The sequence below is a fragment of the Drosophila sulfurigaster genome, chromosome X (genome assembly GCF_023558435.1).
Source record: "Drosophila sulfurigaster albostrigata strain 15112-1811.04 chromosome X, ASM2355843v2, whole genome shotgun sequence".
Classification (NCBI taxonomy): Eukaryota; Metazoa; Arthropoda; class Insecta; order Diptera; family Drosophilidae; genus Drosophila; species Drosophila sulfurigaster.
The window spans coordinates 10,360,999-10,375,700 of record NC_084885.1 but is presented as its reverse complement, the minus strand read 5'-3'; the positions used below and the strand labels follow the sequence as shown (position 1 = coordinate 10,375,700).

The 14,702-nt window shown below is 34.4% G+C and overlaps 1 protein-coding gene across 2 annotated transcripts; it reads left to right on the top strand.

Moving 5' to 3' along the window:
* The first annotated feature begins 544 nt into the window (after window positions 1-544).
* On the top strand, window positions 545-8,802 carry LOC133847980 (1-acyl-sn-glycerol-3-phosphate acyltransferase alpha). 2 transcript variants are annotated; one of them, XR_009895204.1, is made up of 4 exons: window positions 545-726; window positions 6,931-7,064; window positions 7,141-8,578; window positions 8,699-8,802. XR_009895204.1 is itself a non-coding variant. In XM_062283337.1 (3 exons), exons 1-3 carry the CDS (start codon window positions 545-547, stop codon window positions 7,812-7,814), a joined length of 990 nt encoding a protein of 329 aa, XP_062139321.1. In that variant the 3' UTR covers window positions 7,815-8,802. The 2 variants fall into 2 exon arrangements, 1 of the variants encoding a protein (XP_062139321.1); XM_062283337.1 differs by having other exon boundaries at window positions 7,141-8,802.
* Window positions 8,803-14,702: the final 5,900 nt, after the last annotated feature.

The following is a 14,702-nucleotide window of genomic DNA, read 5'->3' as shown; positions in this document are numbered from 1 at the left end:
TTGTTGTTATTGTGTTCTGCATGCAGCAGTCGCCAAATAATAGTCGTGGCACTGGCAGCAGAGGGCAAAGCATACGCCGCATAACGCACGCAAAGCCACCTCCCACAACTGCATTGACCCTCCCCCTTCCACCCATCATATTGTCCACTCACACACTAAGAAAGAAAGAGCGAGAGAGAAAGAGAGAGAGACACCGCTGTCCACTTAAATGTGACAACAATCAGAATGGAACACTGCTTGCCATGATTTGTGGTTGACTAACACACACACACACAAACACGCCACTCATACATGAGCTTATGTGATTTTAACTTTCTTTTCGCCTTTTGCTTCATTGCAGCTTAACACACACACAAACAACAATACATACATAGATAATTACAAGAAGACTGCACCGTTCTGCCTTAAGCGTCGACGTCAGCAGAGAGAGAGGAGAGCCAACGAACGAACAAGCAGTGCAAAGCAGTGCAAACGATACAAACAACACGACGGAGAAAAACTAAAAAAAAAATCACACTATTGAAAGCCAAAGCAATTCATCACAATGAGCTCGTACATCGAACTGTTGGGATTGTTTGTGCTGCTCATGCTGCCCTTCTTGTACGAGACGAATCACATATTCCGCTACTACTTCAAATTCCTCATCTATTATGGGATCGTATCGTTTAATTCGATCATATTAATACCGGCTTTCCTCACACGGCCCTGTGATGTGCGCAATTTACTGTGAGTATTAAAAACACATTCAACAATTAAACAAAACACCGAAAAATTGCAAACAAACAAAAAAAAAGTCCAGTGCCATAACAAATATATCAAATATATAGTATTTATAGCTAGCAATTGCATTCATAAACGAACACTTTTGAAATCAGTCAAAACAATTCATAAACTTAATTATTTTATACAAGACCGCTGAGTTATCTCTACACCCTCTATTAGCCATATAATGTATCGTATCGTATCGTATCGCCGGGTCGGTCGGTTGTTATAAGAATATACTATATACTATATACTATGTATGTGTACATATATTGAGAAATCGATAGGCCCTCGCTTTGTGTTATTATTATGGTTCTTGTTTGCTCTCTTGCGGTTGTCGTTCTTGTTCTTGCTCTTGTTTGTAGCCAAGTTAAATCCCATAACCGCACCTCAAGGGTAGCCTCCTCTATTTGACTAACTTTGATTGCTTATCAAAATGAATATATAAAACTTGAAGTCCATCAACTTAATGTTTTGATTACTCTCCTTCCCCCCCAAACGACCTTTAGACTGTTTGTCGTCTAAGTGGCGAGGCAAAAAATTACTCGCTCAAGTGCTTCCCCCCACTTTACCTTACAATCTGTTGATAGTCACAGTTAAATTCCGATAAAGACAACTTGTTAATCACATGTTAGTAACTCTCTTTCGGTATTCTCCCAAAAGATTCGAAGTAGGTAATTACTATTCTATTCTAATTTAGAATATTTCTTTGGTAACATGTCAACGGTATTCCCTTGTCGATTGTTGAACGAGTTTAGTCCTTCGAAATTATATATCATTTGTTCTGTATTCAAAATAATGATTGTATGATTTCTTATCTCTGGATCTGATTGCTAAATTTGTAAGATATTCGATAAGTATTATGTATTATTTTAAATCAGGAATATGTTTAAGCTAATTCGTAAACTAAAGCAAACCTCTACTTTAATTGTAGTTAATTGTATTTTTAGGACAGTTGTTTAATATTTAAACGCTAGAGACGCGTTGCTTTGTTACGTAAAATAATAACTATGATTCTTGAAGATTTAATTACGAATAGATAACATTTGTAAGAGTTTTGAAAATCTAGTTTTACTTGCTTTGGTTGAGAATTCGGTATATTTCACACATTATATCGATATACAAGTTATAGAATTCAATTTATTTTAATATTATTTCGGTATATTAACACGGTATATTTTTAATTGAAAATATGTAGTTAATTCATGTATATTTAATACTTTATGGTATATTTTTAATGTATTAGTATATTGATATACCACACTGTATATTTTAGTATTAATTTGGTATAATGCGGTATATTTTTTTTATTGAAAATGTGTAGATGGGTAAATTTCTTGATGTATATTTCGTATATTGGTATATTTTTAATGTATCGATATACCAACTATAGCATTCAGTATATTTTAGCATTATTTCGGTATATTAATATGGTATATTTCTATTAAAAATATATAGCTCATTCATGTCTATCATATAACACTTTATGGTATATTTTTAATGTATTAGTTTATTGATGTACTAATTATGGCACTCGGTTTTTTTTTTAGTATTATTTTGGTATAATAATATCGCTTTTTTACTTGTTCATGTAAAAAAAGATGAAGTAGTTGAGCATTTGAAGCTACCAAACCTGTAGTGTTATCCATTTCATTCAACAGATCATGTCCAACTATAATCTCGGTATCTTTTCTGTCAATGAAACCATTAAATATCCAATAAGCATTTCAATGACACAGATTCTCGGATAGTGATATCAATACTCCCCCCAGAAACTCTATTTCCTTGACGACACTTCAATTAGTAACGCGACGCACTTCAATTTGCGTCAATCTGTCAGTCATTGGTTTTCTTTCACCACCCAAATGCTTATCAACCTTGATGGCCCTTTGGTCACCCTCCTGGGTGTTGGACTAACTAAACCATCAATATTAACGAAGTTCATGAAAAAACCAATGAAACACTTGGACACCTGCAGCACAAATTATTGAGGGGTTATCGAATTGAATTGAATTGAATTGGTAACTTCTTCAGCATTTCGGTTCTGTTTGTTGACCACGCTTTGTATACTATGCTGTAAACATTGAAGGACGCTTTTCGTAATGCACTTAGTTGCTGGTGCAATTGACACGTGTCGACCCTGCAAAGGCGTTGACTACTATTCTTCTCAGGTTCTCTGACTACGTGTTTATTTTTTTGTTGGCCCCGGCAAACGTGCCGTGTGTGCACGCTAATACCAATTGGCCAAGGTTCGTGTTTCGCAGGAGGTGCCACATTGTGTCATACTCTTCAGTTCTTTAGTTCTTCGGTTTACACCGACAGCCAAAAAAATCAGCAGCTAAATTGGGTGGTAAAACCGGGTGACTACGTTAGTCAGCATATAGATTACTCATTTAAGCCTATAAATTTGTAAAGTTGTTTATTAAACAATCCATATTGCATTGAAGGTCTTTCAAAGACCTTCGCTGTAAATCGATAAATTGGATTTGCACAAGCAAATTTCAAGGATATGTCTTTAACCTTGGTTTACCGATTTGGTTTCATTCTTACCATCGATCTTTAGCTCGAAGAGGAACTCAAATATTGACTTCTCTTCGTGTAAATTCCAAACTAAAATCTTGGTAAATTTACTCTGTATTATTGTTATTTCTTTTATCCATTTTCTAAGCACCTACATGACTACTAAAACGAAGCAATTTTGCCATAATTCATCTTACTCTATATACAAAGCGAATAAGTGAAAGTTAGTAGCAACATTCCACATAAAGTTTGTAGATATATTTCTCTATAAATTTTACGGCACTTCATTCCTTTTTTATACCCGCTAGTCATTTGGTAGAACAGTATTATACCTTTGTTCGTCCATGATACAGGCAGGAGGCATCTCCGACCCTATAAAGTATAAAAATATTCTCAATCAGAGTCAACAGCCGAGAGTATGTTGTGTGTCCGTCTGTCTGTCTGTATAAACACCTAGATCTTAGGAACTATAAGAGTTAGAGCTATGATTCTTTTTCAACAGCACTTGTTAAGTTTGCATTCAGATCATTTGTTTTAAATTTTTCCACGCCCATTTTCGCCTCCGCAAATCGATAAAAATCGAATAACAAGCGTAATTTTTGTAAACGTACAATAATAACTAAAGTCTTTGAGATTTCGGAAAATTTTATTACGATCAGATAAAAATTGTAGAAGTTATTTAATAAATACATTGCCATTGGAAAAAACGCCTACTCACTACGGGTCATAGTTGCTTTTTTGCTGACAGTTTGGTATATTTAGCACTCTATGGTATATTAATATACCAAATATATCTTTTAACACACTTGTGGTATTTTTTGTATTTTAGCGGCATACTAATTTGGTATATTTTAAAACGAATACCACACTCTTTGGCTTTTATATGAAATGGATATAGGGTATTTCACAGTCGAGCACACTCATCTGTAGTTTACTTCCATGCTTCTTACGGTTTTAGATACAGTTTTCTCTTTCTATTGATACAACAAAGCGATCCCATTAAATATAATACTTTTCTAATCCATTTTACTAGCATATAAAACAATTCCAAAATAAGTGGATCTACCATTCTTCATTTCATTTCTCATCGATCCTACACTGCGATCCTATTAAATAATGAACGGAATGGGACACAATATTTCAACAATCAGTCGTACTTTAAAGACCAATTCCATACTTTAACCACTTTTTATGCATTTCTTCACTTTCTCATACAACTTGTAACTATTTCTTAGTTTTCCTTTTCTAATCTATCAGCTCTGGGAAGTAGGACTCAACGGAACATAATGCTGCCCTAATCATACAAGCTATAAATACGAATCTAATACTATGAAATTAGTCATTCAATTCTCTATTAAAGACAATGCACTTCTCGCATTGTTATGACCCCAACGAAATAACTTATTTAAACGTTGTCAGACAGTATTAAATTGTCCTGCTCCTTCATATTTGATTATACAATCGGTCAAACAATCCTCGACTTGTAATCGCAATTGGTTCATAATAATAGTTGTCTTGATGGTTTGCGGTGCATTAGTTGAATGGTTAAATCGATTGTCTGTCTCTTAGCCGTCACATGCCTCGACTTGGGCACAGTCATTAAATCCACCTCGAACACAATTGAGCAACCCTCCCCAGACTGTTCAGACTGTTCGTCTGTCTGTCCGTCTGTCTGACCATATGGCGCTACCTCGCGCCCCCTTTTTTGGGGATTGCACAACTAATTGCAAATTGCTCGCACGTGTCACCTGTCGCCATATGCTAAGGTAATCAGAGTCGCCCAACCGCCAGCTAAACAATCAATCTTCCCCCTCTGCTCACACTCTTCTTCTACCTGTATCCAGCTGCATGCTCGCCACAAATAGTTTCGAGATCTCATTCATAGTATAATATATTTTCGTATGCATTTGCATTGCGATTCACTGATTGAGTCAGGGTCAGTGTTGGATAAGGCCAGGCGGGAGATAGAACTGTGTCTGTTCCCACTAAACGATCACAGCTGTTGCTTGCCACATGCCACATGCCCCAGGTGCAAGTGCCACACTCAACAACACGATCATTGACAGCGAGTGCCAAAAGATATCTATATTTAGATTGTTGCTCTTTGTTGGCTGCAAATACGCTCAGATTGTGATTCGATTTTGCCACATTCGGTTGCTGCCTGTAGAGGTTTGCTTCTGCAACATCATTGACAATGAAATGACGATCATATTCTTCCCAGGTCAGCAAACAATTCATTCTAGTTGACTCTTCTGTCTTGCGACTTTCGTTCGAAAGCTTGAAGGTACTCGAGCAGTCCCCAATTCTGAAAGATATTGTCAAGGAGCTATTGCTTGGGATCCAACGACAAATTGAGTTTAATAAGTGCACTCCTAATGTGTTAACCTTTTAATACCCTATGATAAGTGCCTCAAGGCACTTGTGGTGTTCGCTTAAGTTAGCATTCACGAAGCGATATTTTCTGTTCCAATTTGGACATTTGCGCGATTTGAAGCGAGGCATTTTGTATTCCCTAAATGATGTGGAAAATTTAAGATATATTGTTAGTAACAGCAAAAGTTAGAAGGCTTGACTGTTAAATACGTGCAAACCATGTTTAATTAAAGTAAAACAGTGCGGCATTATAAACGTACCGAAAAATGACAAAAATATTTCGATGACTATAGAAATAAACCGATGGAATAGCTATATCGATTCGGCTTTTGATACAAAAATGTATAGTTCATAATATAGGAGTTGGCTCCTTCTGTCTTTTATATACATTTCCTGTAGACACAACGTTATAATACCCTTCAAATTTTGTGAATTATTGCGACTTCATATCTAAAATTGCGGAATGCTGCGAGTATACGCAAATTTTTTTTAATAAAATATAGTAAAATATAACATTAATATAACAATATGTAAAATATATAATATAATCTATATATCACATAATGGATATGATTATATTTAATTTATTTTACAAGATTTGTAATGCGTCTGCGAAATCTGCAAATTTCGAAATACCATTTCATATGTTAAGTTATATTAGTTTGTGTTAAGTTATTCTTTTGTTGATATTCCTCTGTTGTAATTGCGAAAATATGAACATGCAGTCAAGCAACAAATTCCACAAAATGATAGCATTGGTTTTTAAAGTACAACAGATTGTTGAAATCTTGCTTCCCATTCCGTTCTTTATTTAATAGGATCACAGTGTATCCATTTATTTTGGAATTTTTTTATATGCTAGTAAAATGGATTAGAAAAGTATTGCATTCCTTTCAGTATTATATTTAATGGGATCGCTTTGTTGTATCAATAGAAAAAAAAGGTTGTATCTAAAACCGTATGAAGCATGGAAGTAAACTACAGATGAGTGTGCTCGACTGTGAAATACCCTCTATCCATGTTGTATAAAAGCAAAACAGTACGGTATTAATTTATAAATATACCAAATTAGTAGTATATTTTAAAATTGATACCACGAAAATAGAAAAAATCACAAAATATACCAAAAGTCATATTTGGTATATTGATATTGCAAAAGCTGTCTAGTTAATAGTTCATTTTGAAGACTTTAGAATGCACAGAGTAGAGAAATTTGCTAATGTTACTTTACAATTAATCTCAATAATATATGTAATTGCATATTTTGCTTTGCAGATGGGCGAGCACTTGGTGTCATCGAGTGACAGCGCTGATCGGACTGCGCTGGGAGCTGCGGGGCAAGGAGCACCTCGAGAAGGATCAGGCCTGCATAATCGTGGCCAATCACCAGAGTTCGCTGGATGTGCTGGGTAACACAAATTAGTAGATATCGTCGCATTCCAAATGGCAAAACTAACAATTTGAAGTGCTCTTTTTTTTTGGCAGGCATGTTCAACATCTGGCATGTGATGAACAAGTGCACGGTGGTGGCAAAGCGTGAACTCTTCTATGCCTGGCCCTTTGGTCTGGCCGCCTGGCTGGCGGGCTTGATATTCATTGATCGAGTGCGCGGCGAGAAGGCGCGCGATACGTTGAATGCGGTGAATCGTCGGATCAAGAAGCAGCGCATCAAGCTGTGGGTATTCCCGGAGGGGACACGACGCAACACCGGCGAACTGCATCCGTTCAAGAAGGGGGCCTTTCACATGGCCATCGATCAGCAGATACCGATACTGCCGGTCGTCTTCAGCTCATACTGTTCATTCCTCAACGACAAGAAGAAGATCTTGAATGCGGGACGCATTGTGATCACAACGCTGCCGCCGGTTAGCACTGAGGGTCTGACCAAGGACGACATCGACACATTGATGGAACGTGTCCGCGCTCAGATGAGCGAAACGTTCAAGCTCACCTCCGCGGAGATGCTGCAACGCTATAAGCCACACAAGACGCCACCGATATCGTCGCCGCCGATGGTTGTCAATGGAGCCGAAGCGGCTGTGGCCGCTGCCGTTGCGAATAGTTCGGGATACGCGCAGCTGCATGCGGCTGCCTCGTATGAGAGCTACAAAAGCGCCAGCGCCAGTGCCAGCAAGGCGACAATGCTGAAGACGCTGTAGATGCAGATATAGACAGCTGCGCTGCTGACTAAATGACAAATGCACCTTAACCTTATGACATGTGGTGCACGTATTTTGGCGCGACTGTCCAAAAAACTCTCGAGACTTTATTCGTAGGCAAAACTGCAATGCAAACACACACACTCACACACATACCAAAAACAACAAACAACAACAACTAAAATGTAGACAAAAGTTTAAGGCACACACTATGCAACAACACAACATTTCGATTTCATTCCCACTGACAAAATTATTATGTTTATTATATGCTAATGATTGAGTTAAGGGTCGGCTTATATGTAAAAACGTTGTTTATGTTTGTGATGATTCCCAAGTCAATGGTTTCCTCAACAATTTTCATTTTAAATGCCATTTGCTGGCAGAACTATAGTAAAATGTTTTAATTTATGAGCTTAGGAGACAGATTGGCGGAGCAGAACAATTTAGAAAGCTACAGATAGATACCCGCTACCCAAATTCAATAAAAATGAAACAAAATAGTTCGGTATTATACCGCAAAAATACTTAAGTATACCGTTAATTTGGTATATCAATATACTACTACATTCAAAATATACCATAAAGTAAACCGAAATGTATATTTGGTATATCGATATACTACTACATTCAAAATATATAAAGTATACCGAAATGTGTATTTGGTATACCGTTATACTACTACATTCAAAATATACCACAAAGTATACCGAAATGTGTATTTGGTATATCGATATACTACTACATTCAAAATATATCATAAAGTATACCGAAATGTGTATTTGATATATCGATATACTACTACATTCAAAATATAAGATACAAGTATACCGAAATGTGTATTTGATATATCGAAATACTACTACATTCAAAATATACCATAGAGTACAAAAAATATACCAAATTGTCAAAGCAGCCCATATCAAATTATTTCTTGGATAACTTCCAAGATTTTTGTCTCATCTCCATGTTGGGTAGCGGCTAAAAAGATACACGAAGTTTTCCCTTTGCTAGATCATGTATTAGCATTAAGATCAACAAACACAATGTTGAGGATTCAGTCACATGTAATTTCCATTCATATAGGAGCTACTTATGATCTCCCAAGTTTTGAAACAATTCCAAATTCCTTTTTTTAGTATTATTATCGAGCAAATCGTAAGAAGCATAACTTTTCAAATTGATGTACGTATTCGTTTTGTTGCATAGTGTTAATGATATGCATAATACTATATAATAAGTATATACCATAATATGTATACAGCACATAAAGCTCTAAACTAAAGTTATAATCAAATATGTATTAGCGAAACATTTCTAACGAATTTCTCCACACAATTCACACAAGAAATTGCAAGAAAAATGTATTTTTATTACTTAGACATACCGAGAAAAGCAAAGAAACAAAAAATCAAAAAAATGAAAAACGAAAAACTAGAAAAAAAGAGATGTGAAATATGGAAATTGAAACCAAAGCTATGTGAACACACTCTAACTAGCGGGGTTAGGGGTCCAAAAACATGCCCAGAAATGCGCTCAATATCGTTCGATTGTATATAGCCGATAAAATATATTGTATGTGACATCATCTTTTTAGAATTTAACCCAAACAAGAAAAAAAAAAACTCACATGAAAAAAATCATTTTGAAGAGCGCATTATTCACTTGGCCTGCCGATGTTACACTTTTAATTTGTCTATGTGTTATTTACCTATAATTAATACTTTTTTTTATTACTATTTTTTTTTTTAGTTTTATTTTGTTGGTTGTTCTTTTTTTTTTTGTGCATCCAAAAATGACTTGAAGAGATTTTAATTACATATGTATGTATGTATATGTATTAATATATTGTAAACAAGTATATTGTATACCTAAAAGATAATGTTCTAAACTCAATATTGTAAATACGATTCGCGACAGAGAGAAAACGAGACAAAGCGGTGCAGAGACAGAGAGAGACGGAGATAGAGAGAATGCAAATGAGATGGAGAAACACAGAGTGAGAGAATGAATTTCGCTTTGTTGCAGTTTTGTTTGAAGACAAATCAAAACAATTAAATACTAATATTAAAAATAACTTTTTTTTGCTAATACATATTGTGTTTTATTTATCTACATATTTTACAAGCTAAGGTAAAAGATTACTTGATGACTTTATTGTACTATCGATAAGGTCGGAGAGAGTTTCATCAACTGGAGACCACAGCGAACTTTGAGGACTTAAATGTGAATAAAAAATATAACTATAAAAGGTTTCATTCAGTTCACGATATTGCAGTTGAACATTATTTCACATATGTATATGTATTTCAATAACGACAAGTGATGGAAAAATCATTTGATTAATTCGAAAATATCAAGGAAAGCCTCTGAACTTTTTTGGCTACATAAATCAAAAGTTGTTTAAATTTTAAACTGGCGTTTTTTACTGTTTCTAGATTATACGAAGATCTACGCAAATCATTAAATAGTATATTAATTATAATTTATTATATTGCTGGTTCTATTATAAATATGCGAAGTTAAAAAATGTAGAATTCATTGCTTCAAATGGTATTGCAAACTTTAAAGTTTTCAATTGGTAAATCCACAGAAGAAACAAGGAAATCAAGGACATATAAATTTGAAACTTAATTTTTTAAACATGTTCATCATGAAGAGCTACAGAAAGTATTAAAATATTTTGAGAAGAAATGCATGATAAAGGTAAGGACAAAGAGCATAAAGTATAATAAGAAAAATTTAATATTTGCAAATCTTTCACAGATCACAACTTCAAGGATTTTCTAATCATTGGAGTCATTTGATGCAACTAAACAAAAACAAACGTGGCGTATTTTACAATTTGTAGACAAGATGTCAAGGAGGTCCTTGTCTGAGTTGAATAAAAACATTTGCTAATTTTAATTGAGCAATAATGATGCGGATATGTGGCAGAAGTTTAATTTCCAAGAAGACATTGATAGATAAAGTTTAATTTTAAAATGATAAGACGAAGAAATAACTCTCCAAGCCTCACATTTCTAAGAGGCACTTATAATATAATTTGTTTAATTAAAAAAACGAAAGGCTTTTCAATTGAATTATATTTATCAGTTGGCCATAAACAAACATTGCCAACTGACAGTAATAATTGAAAAGACTTAAAACCTTTAATTTTTCAAGGCACTTTAGAGGGTTGAATATATTCCAAAAATGAAGTTTCTCACTTGTCTTATATATACATACATACATATATACATATGTGTAACGAGTATTTACGCCAAGTGCCATTCATTTCACTTTAAAATTTGCAAAAATTATTCAGGAGAACTGATCGAAAAGACATAAGAATCTAAAAATTGCTGAAATTCATATCAAAATATTGCAATAAATCATATGCCAACAATTAATTTGTTTGGCTTAAATAATATTGTTTTAACCCTCATTGCACACACATGTTTATAATACAATCAGCATAAATAAACTATATGCTTAATATTTTCATATTTATGGAGTTGAATAACTGTGTACGAATTTTTTTTGGTGTCTCAGACTATTAGTGCAAGGACAATGGATCCTACAATAAATAGTTTTTGTGTTTAGTATAACTAAGTCTATTTTATAATTTTGTGCAAGTTTTTAAACAAAAATAAATTGCATCTGTAATAGATAACCAATTTAACAAACTAATACATTTTAGTTCAATATAAATATTTTTGTTTTCAGCTGCTCCCCAAAAGCATGCAATATTTTTCTGAAGTGAATTGACAAGAAGTGCACTGCTTGGTCATCGCGAAGTAAAAAGTTGCTCAGCCGAAAAGTATGCAATGTTTTATGGACATTTGTGTGATGTGGTTATAAATCATAAATTATTTTAATTACTGTATATTGACATTTCCTTACTATAATAAGCAACTGCATATAATTTAAAAATTTGTTTAATGTAATTTAGCATCATTATATTAGGTCGACCGAACCTATTCAGGGTTATAAACAAATAAAGCATTTGACGAAAAAATCAAGTGAGTTTTAAGATTGAAATATAAAATTCTGTGAATTGAGCTTAATTTTTATTGAAATTTATTTGCTAATAATCAGAATGATTGCAGTTATTTTTATCATTTATTTAATTAAAAAATATACAAAAAATGAATTATTTTTGATTTGCTTAAGTTTCCCGTTAGGTAACAGTGCACCTACATATCTTTGTTATCATTTCGTTATTATTTTAAGAAGGATCGTAGCTATTTTTCGCATTTATTTATTTTAAAACATATTCCTCACTATTTTGTTGGGATTAATTTTCAACAGTAATTATTTATGAATTATTTTTCATTTTTTGTTTTTGCTTTAATGTGATTCTATGAGTACTATATATATAAACTTTTGATATTTGTTTTGTAAAATTTTAAACTTTATTACAATAAAGGTTGTTGGTTGCTGATTTATTCGTTTGAACTATCTTTATATAGTATCAAGAAAGGAACATTTTATATTTTACTGCAAGTCTTCAGTTCTGGGTGGGAAAGGTAACTCTTTTATTCAATGTGCAACAAAAGTGCATTAACTGATTAGTGAGCCATCTGTGCTATTGGCGTCCTTTGGCTGTTCAATAATAATGCGCTGATATCATTAATAATAAAAATTATGGGGCGTTTACAAGAGGTTGTCATGACAGTCGCCTGACATTTATGCAATTTTATGAGGCGGACTGGAGAGGAGGTCGATGATGATGAGGAGGTACGTGTCGAGAGGACTGTCGGAAAACTGTCGTCTAATCCACCCCACTGTCTTCGGGCTGTCGGTCTGTCGGTCTATTCGACTGACTGTTGGGACGTCGCACATCGCGTCGTGTCGAGGCAATGACAAGTCTATCAATTTTTCACACACTTATGACACGGCAGGCGAAAGGCTGCAAAAGGAGCAAAACGCTTGGGTTTTTCAGCATGGACGAACGATTAAAATGCTCGTATATTGCATTTCTCTCTACCTTTTGCCTTGTTACAACTTGCTCTCAAAAAAAGGGGGTAACCAAAGAATGAAAGTAAAGTACAAAGTGAGAGAATCGAAGGCGAAGACGAAGACGACAGACGGAACTCAACCCGAATTGGAAATCATGGATTGAGGCATGCAAAATGTTGCCTGCTTCATTGCACAATATTCGCGCATATCGAATCGGGTAATTTTCACAATTTACGATAGTTTACGAAATTTAAACGTCCTCATAAATTGCCAATGTCTTAAATTACAAATTCTGTGAGCTGCACACATATTTTGGACAGGCTTTGAAGGCTTGCCCAAGGGGCCACATGAATACCCTTGACTCTGATTCTCTTTGATAATGATGATGATATGAGCTTCGATTCTATTACTCTGATAGTCTACAATTGTTATTGTTTGTTGTGCCAATCAGCATTTGTGCATCTGCTATCTGAGAAAGTTCTGCAGAGTTCTGCCTAGCCTTTAGCATTGAGTTAGTTGTACACACTTATTATTAAACTCTACATTTTGAATATTCATTTTATATAATTTAATTATATATTAAAGAGGAACACAAGCACATACATATGTCCAATTGGCTTATTGACTTGTCTCCACTACTTGCTCTTAAGCAATTCTATATTCATTGTAAAATAAATAAATGCATATGCAACTATATAAATGTATTTGTTACCACTCACCATCACTTTCTTCCACGAATTGCAAAAATATATCCATTTTAAATTTCTTCTCGGAAGTTGTAATCATTAATTTGTATAATACTTTCACATTTATTATCGCAAACAAAAAAAAAAAAAAATACCCACATTCACAAATTTATAAAACTCGCTCTTATATAACATACTAAGCTTTCACGCATGCGTACTACTAATCGCAAAAAAAATATAAGAAAAGCACTCACATAATTTTAGAAGACTGACTCTTATATTTGCATTTCATTATTGTGTAGATTCTTAAAGCAAAGAAGGACTTAGAATGCGCGACTCACTAACACCAACTTAATTATGAACTTGCAGCAACAGCCGAGTGTGAGAGCGAGACAAATCGAAACACTGCATCACTTTTTGCACTTTCACAGAAAAAAAAGGAAAAAATTACACCTCAACATTTGCACATTTAGAATGAGATTTCAACGATTGTATTATAGATTTATTAACATATTCACCGATATTTAAGTACGTAGCTAAACCGTAGCCGCGAAAAATATAAAGATTGACTATTATTTTTACATTTCACTTTTATACAGACGCGTAAAACAAAGAAGGATTTAGAATGCGCGCGTCACTAACACCAACACACTTGTAAACTAGCATCAAAAGCCGAGTGTGAGAACGAGATGACCAGAAACACTGCGCCACTTTTTCACTTTCACAGAAAAAAAAGAAGAAAAAATTGCACTTCAACATTTGCACATTTAAAACCGCATTAAAAAGGACGAATTGTTAATTGCGCGCTACGAATGAGTTTGCAATTACGTTATTATAGATTTATTTACTTATTAATCGATGTTTAAGCAAGAAACTAAGCCGTTGTCGCGAATTTAAATGCAATTGCTACGCGACGACGCGGGAGCCACCTGCACTGTGAGCTCATCTGCAACGTACTGATATTCGTGGGGAGTAATATTGCTCCTCACTCCAAAGCTGTAAGGTACTTTTACGCAAGGGTACAAATTTGGCATAATTGTACAAAAGCTTCAAACTGGACACTCATCACAACAATGTCCCATAATGACAATGGACCATTTGGGACACATTGCTCAAATCGCAGATTAAAAATCAATCGAAGTTTATTATGATAACATATTGTGTGCGTACATAGGAGTAAGCAATTCTTGTTGTTATTTCATCAATTAGCAGCAAACATAATCGATGTAATCGGGCTACATTTTTTGGAATAGAATTA

What these genes read in the sequence shown, in the direction of transcription:
- LOC133847980 (XM_062283337.1), top strand. Translation starts at nt 545, where the DNA reads ATGAGCTCGTACATCGAACTGTTGGGATTGTTTGTGCTGCTCATGCTG. An exon ending in TGTGATGTGCGCAATTTACT is followed by an intron (nt 727 to 6,930) that starts GTGAGTATTAAA and finishes TTTGCTTTGCAG; the next exon opens with ATGGGCGAGCACTTGGTGTC. An exon ending in GAGTTCGCTGGATGTGCTGG is followed by an intron (nt 7,065 to 7,140) that starts GTAACACAAATT and finishes TTTTTTTGGCAG; the next exon opens with GCATGTTCAACATCTGGCAT.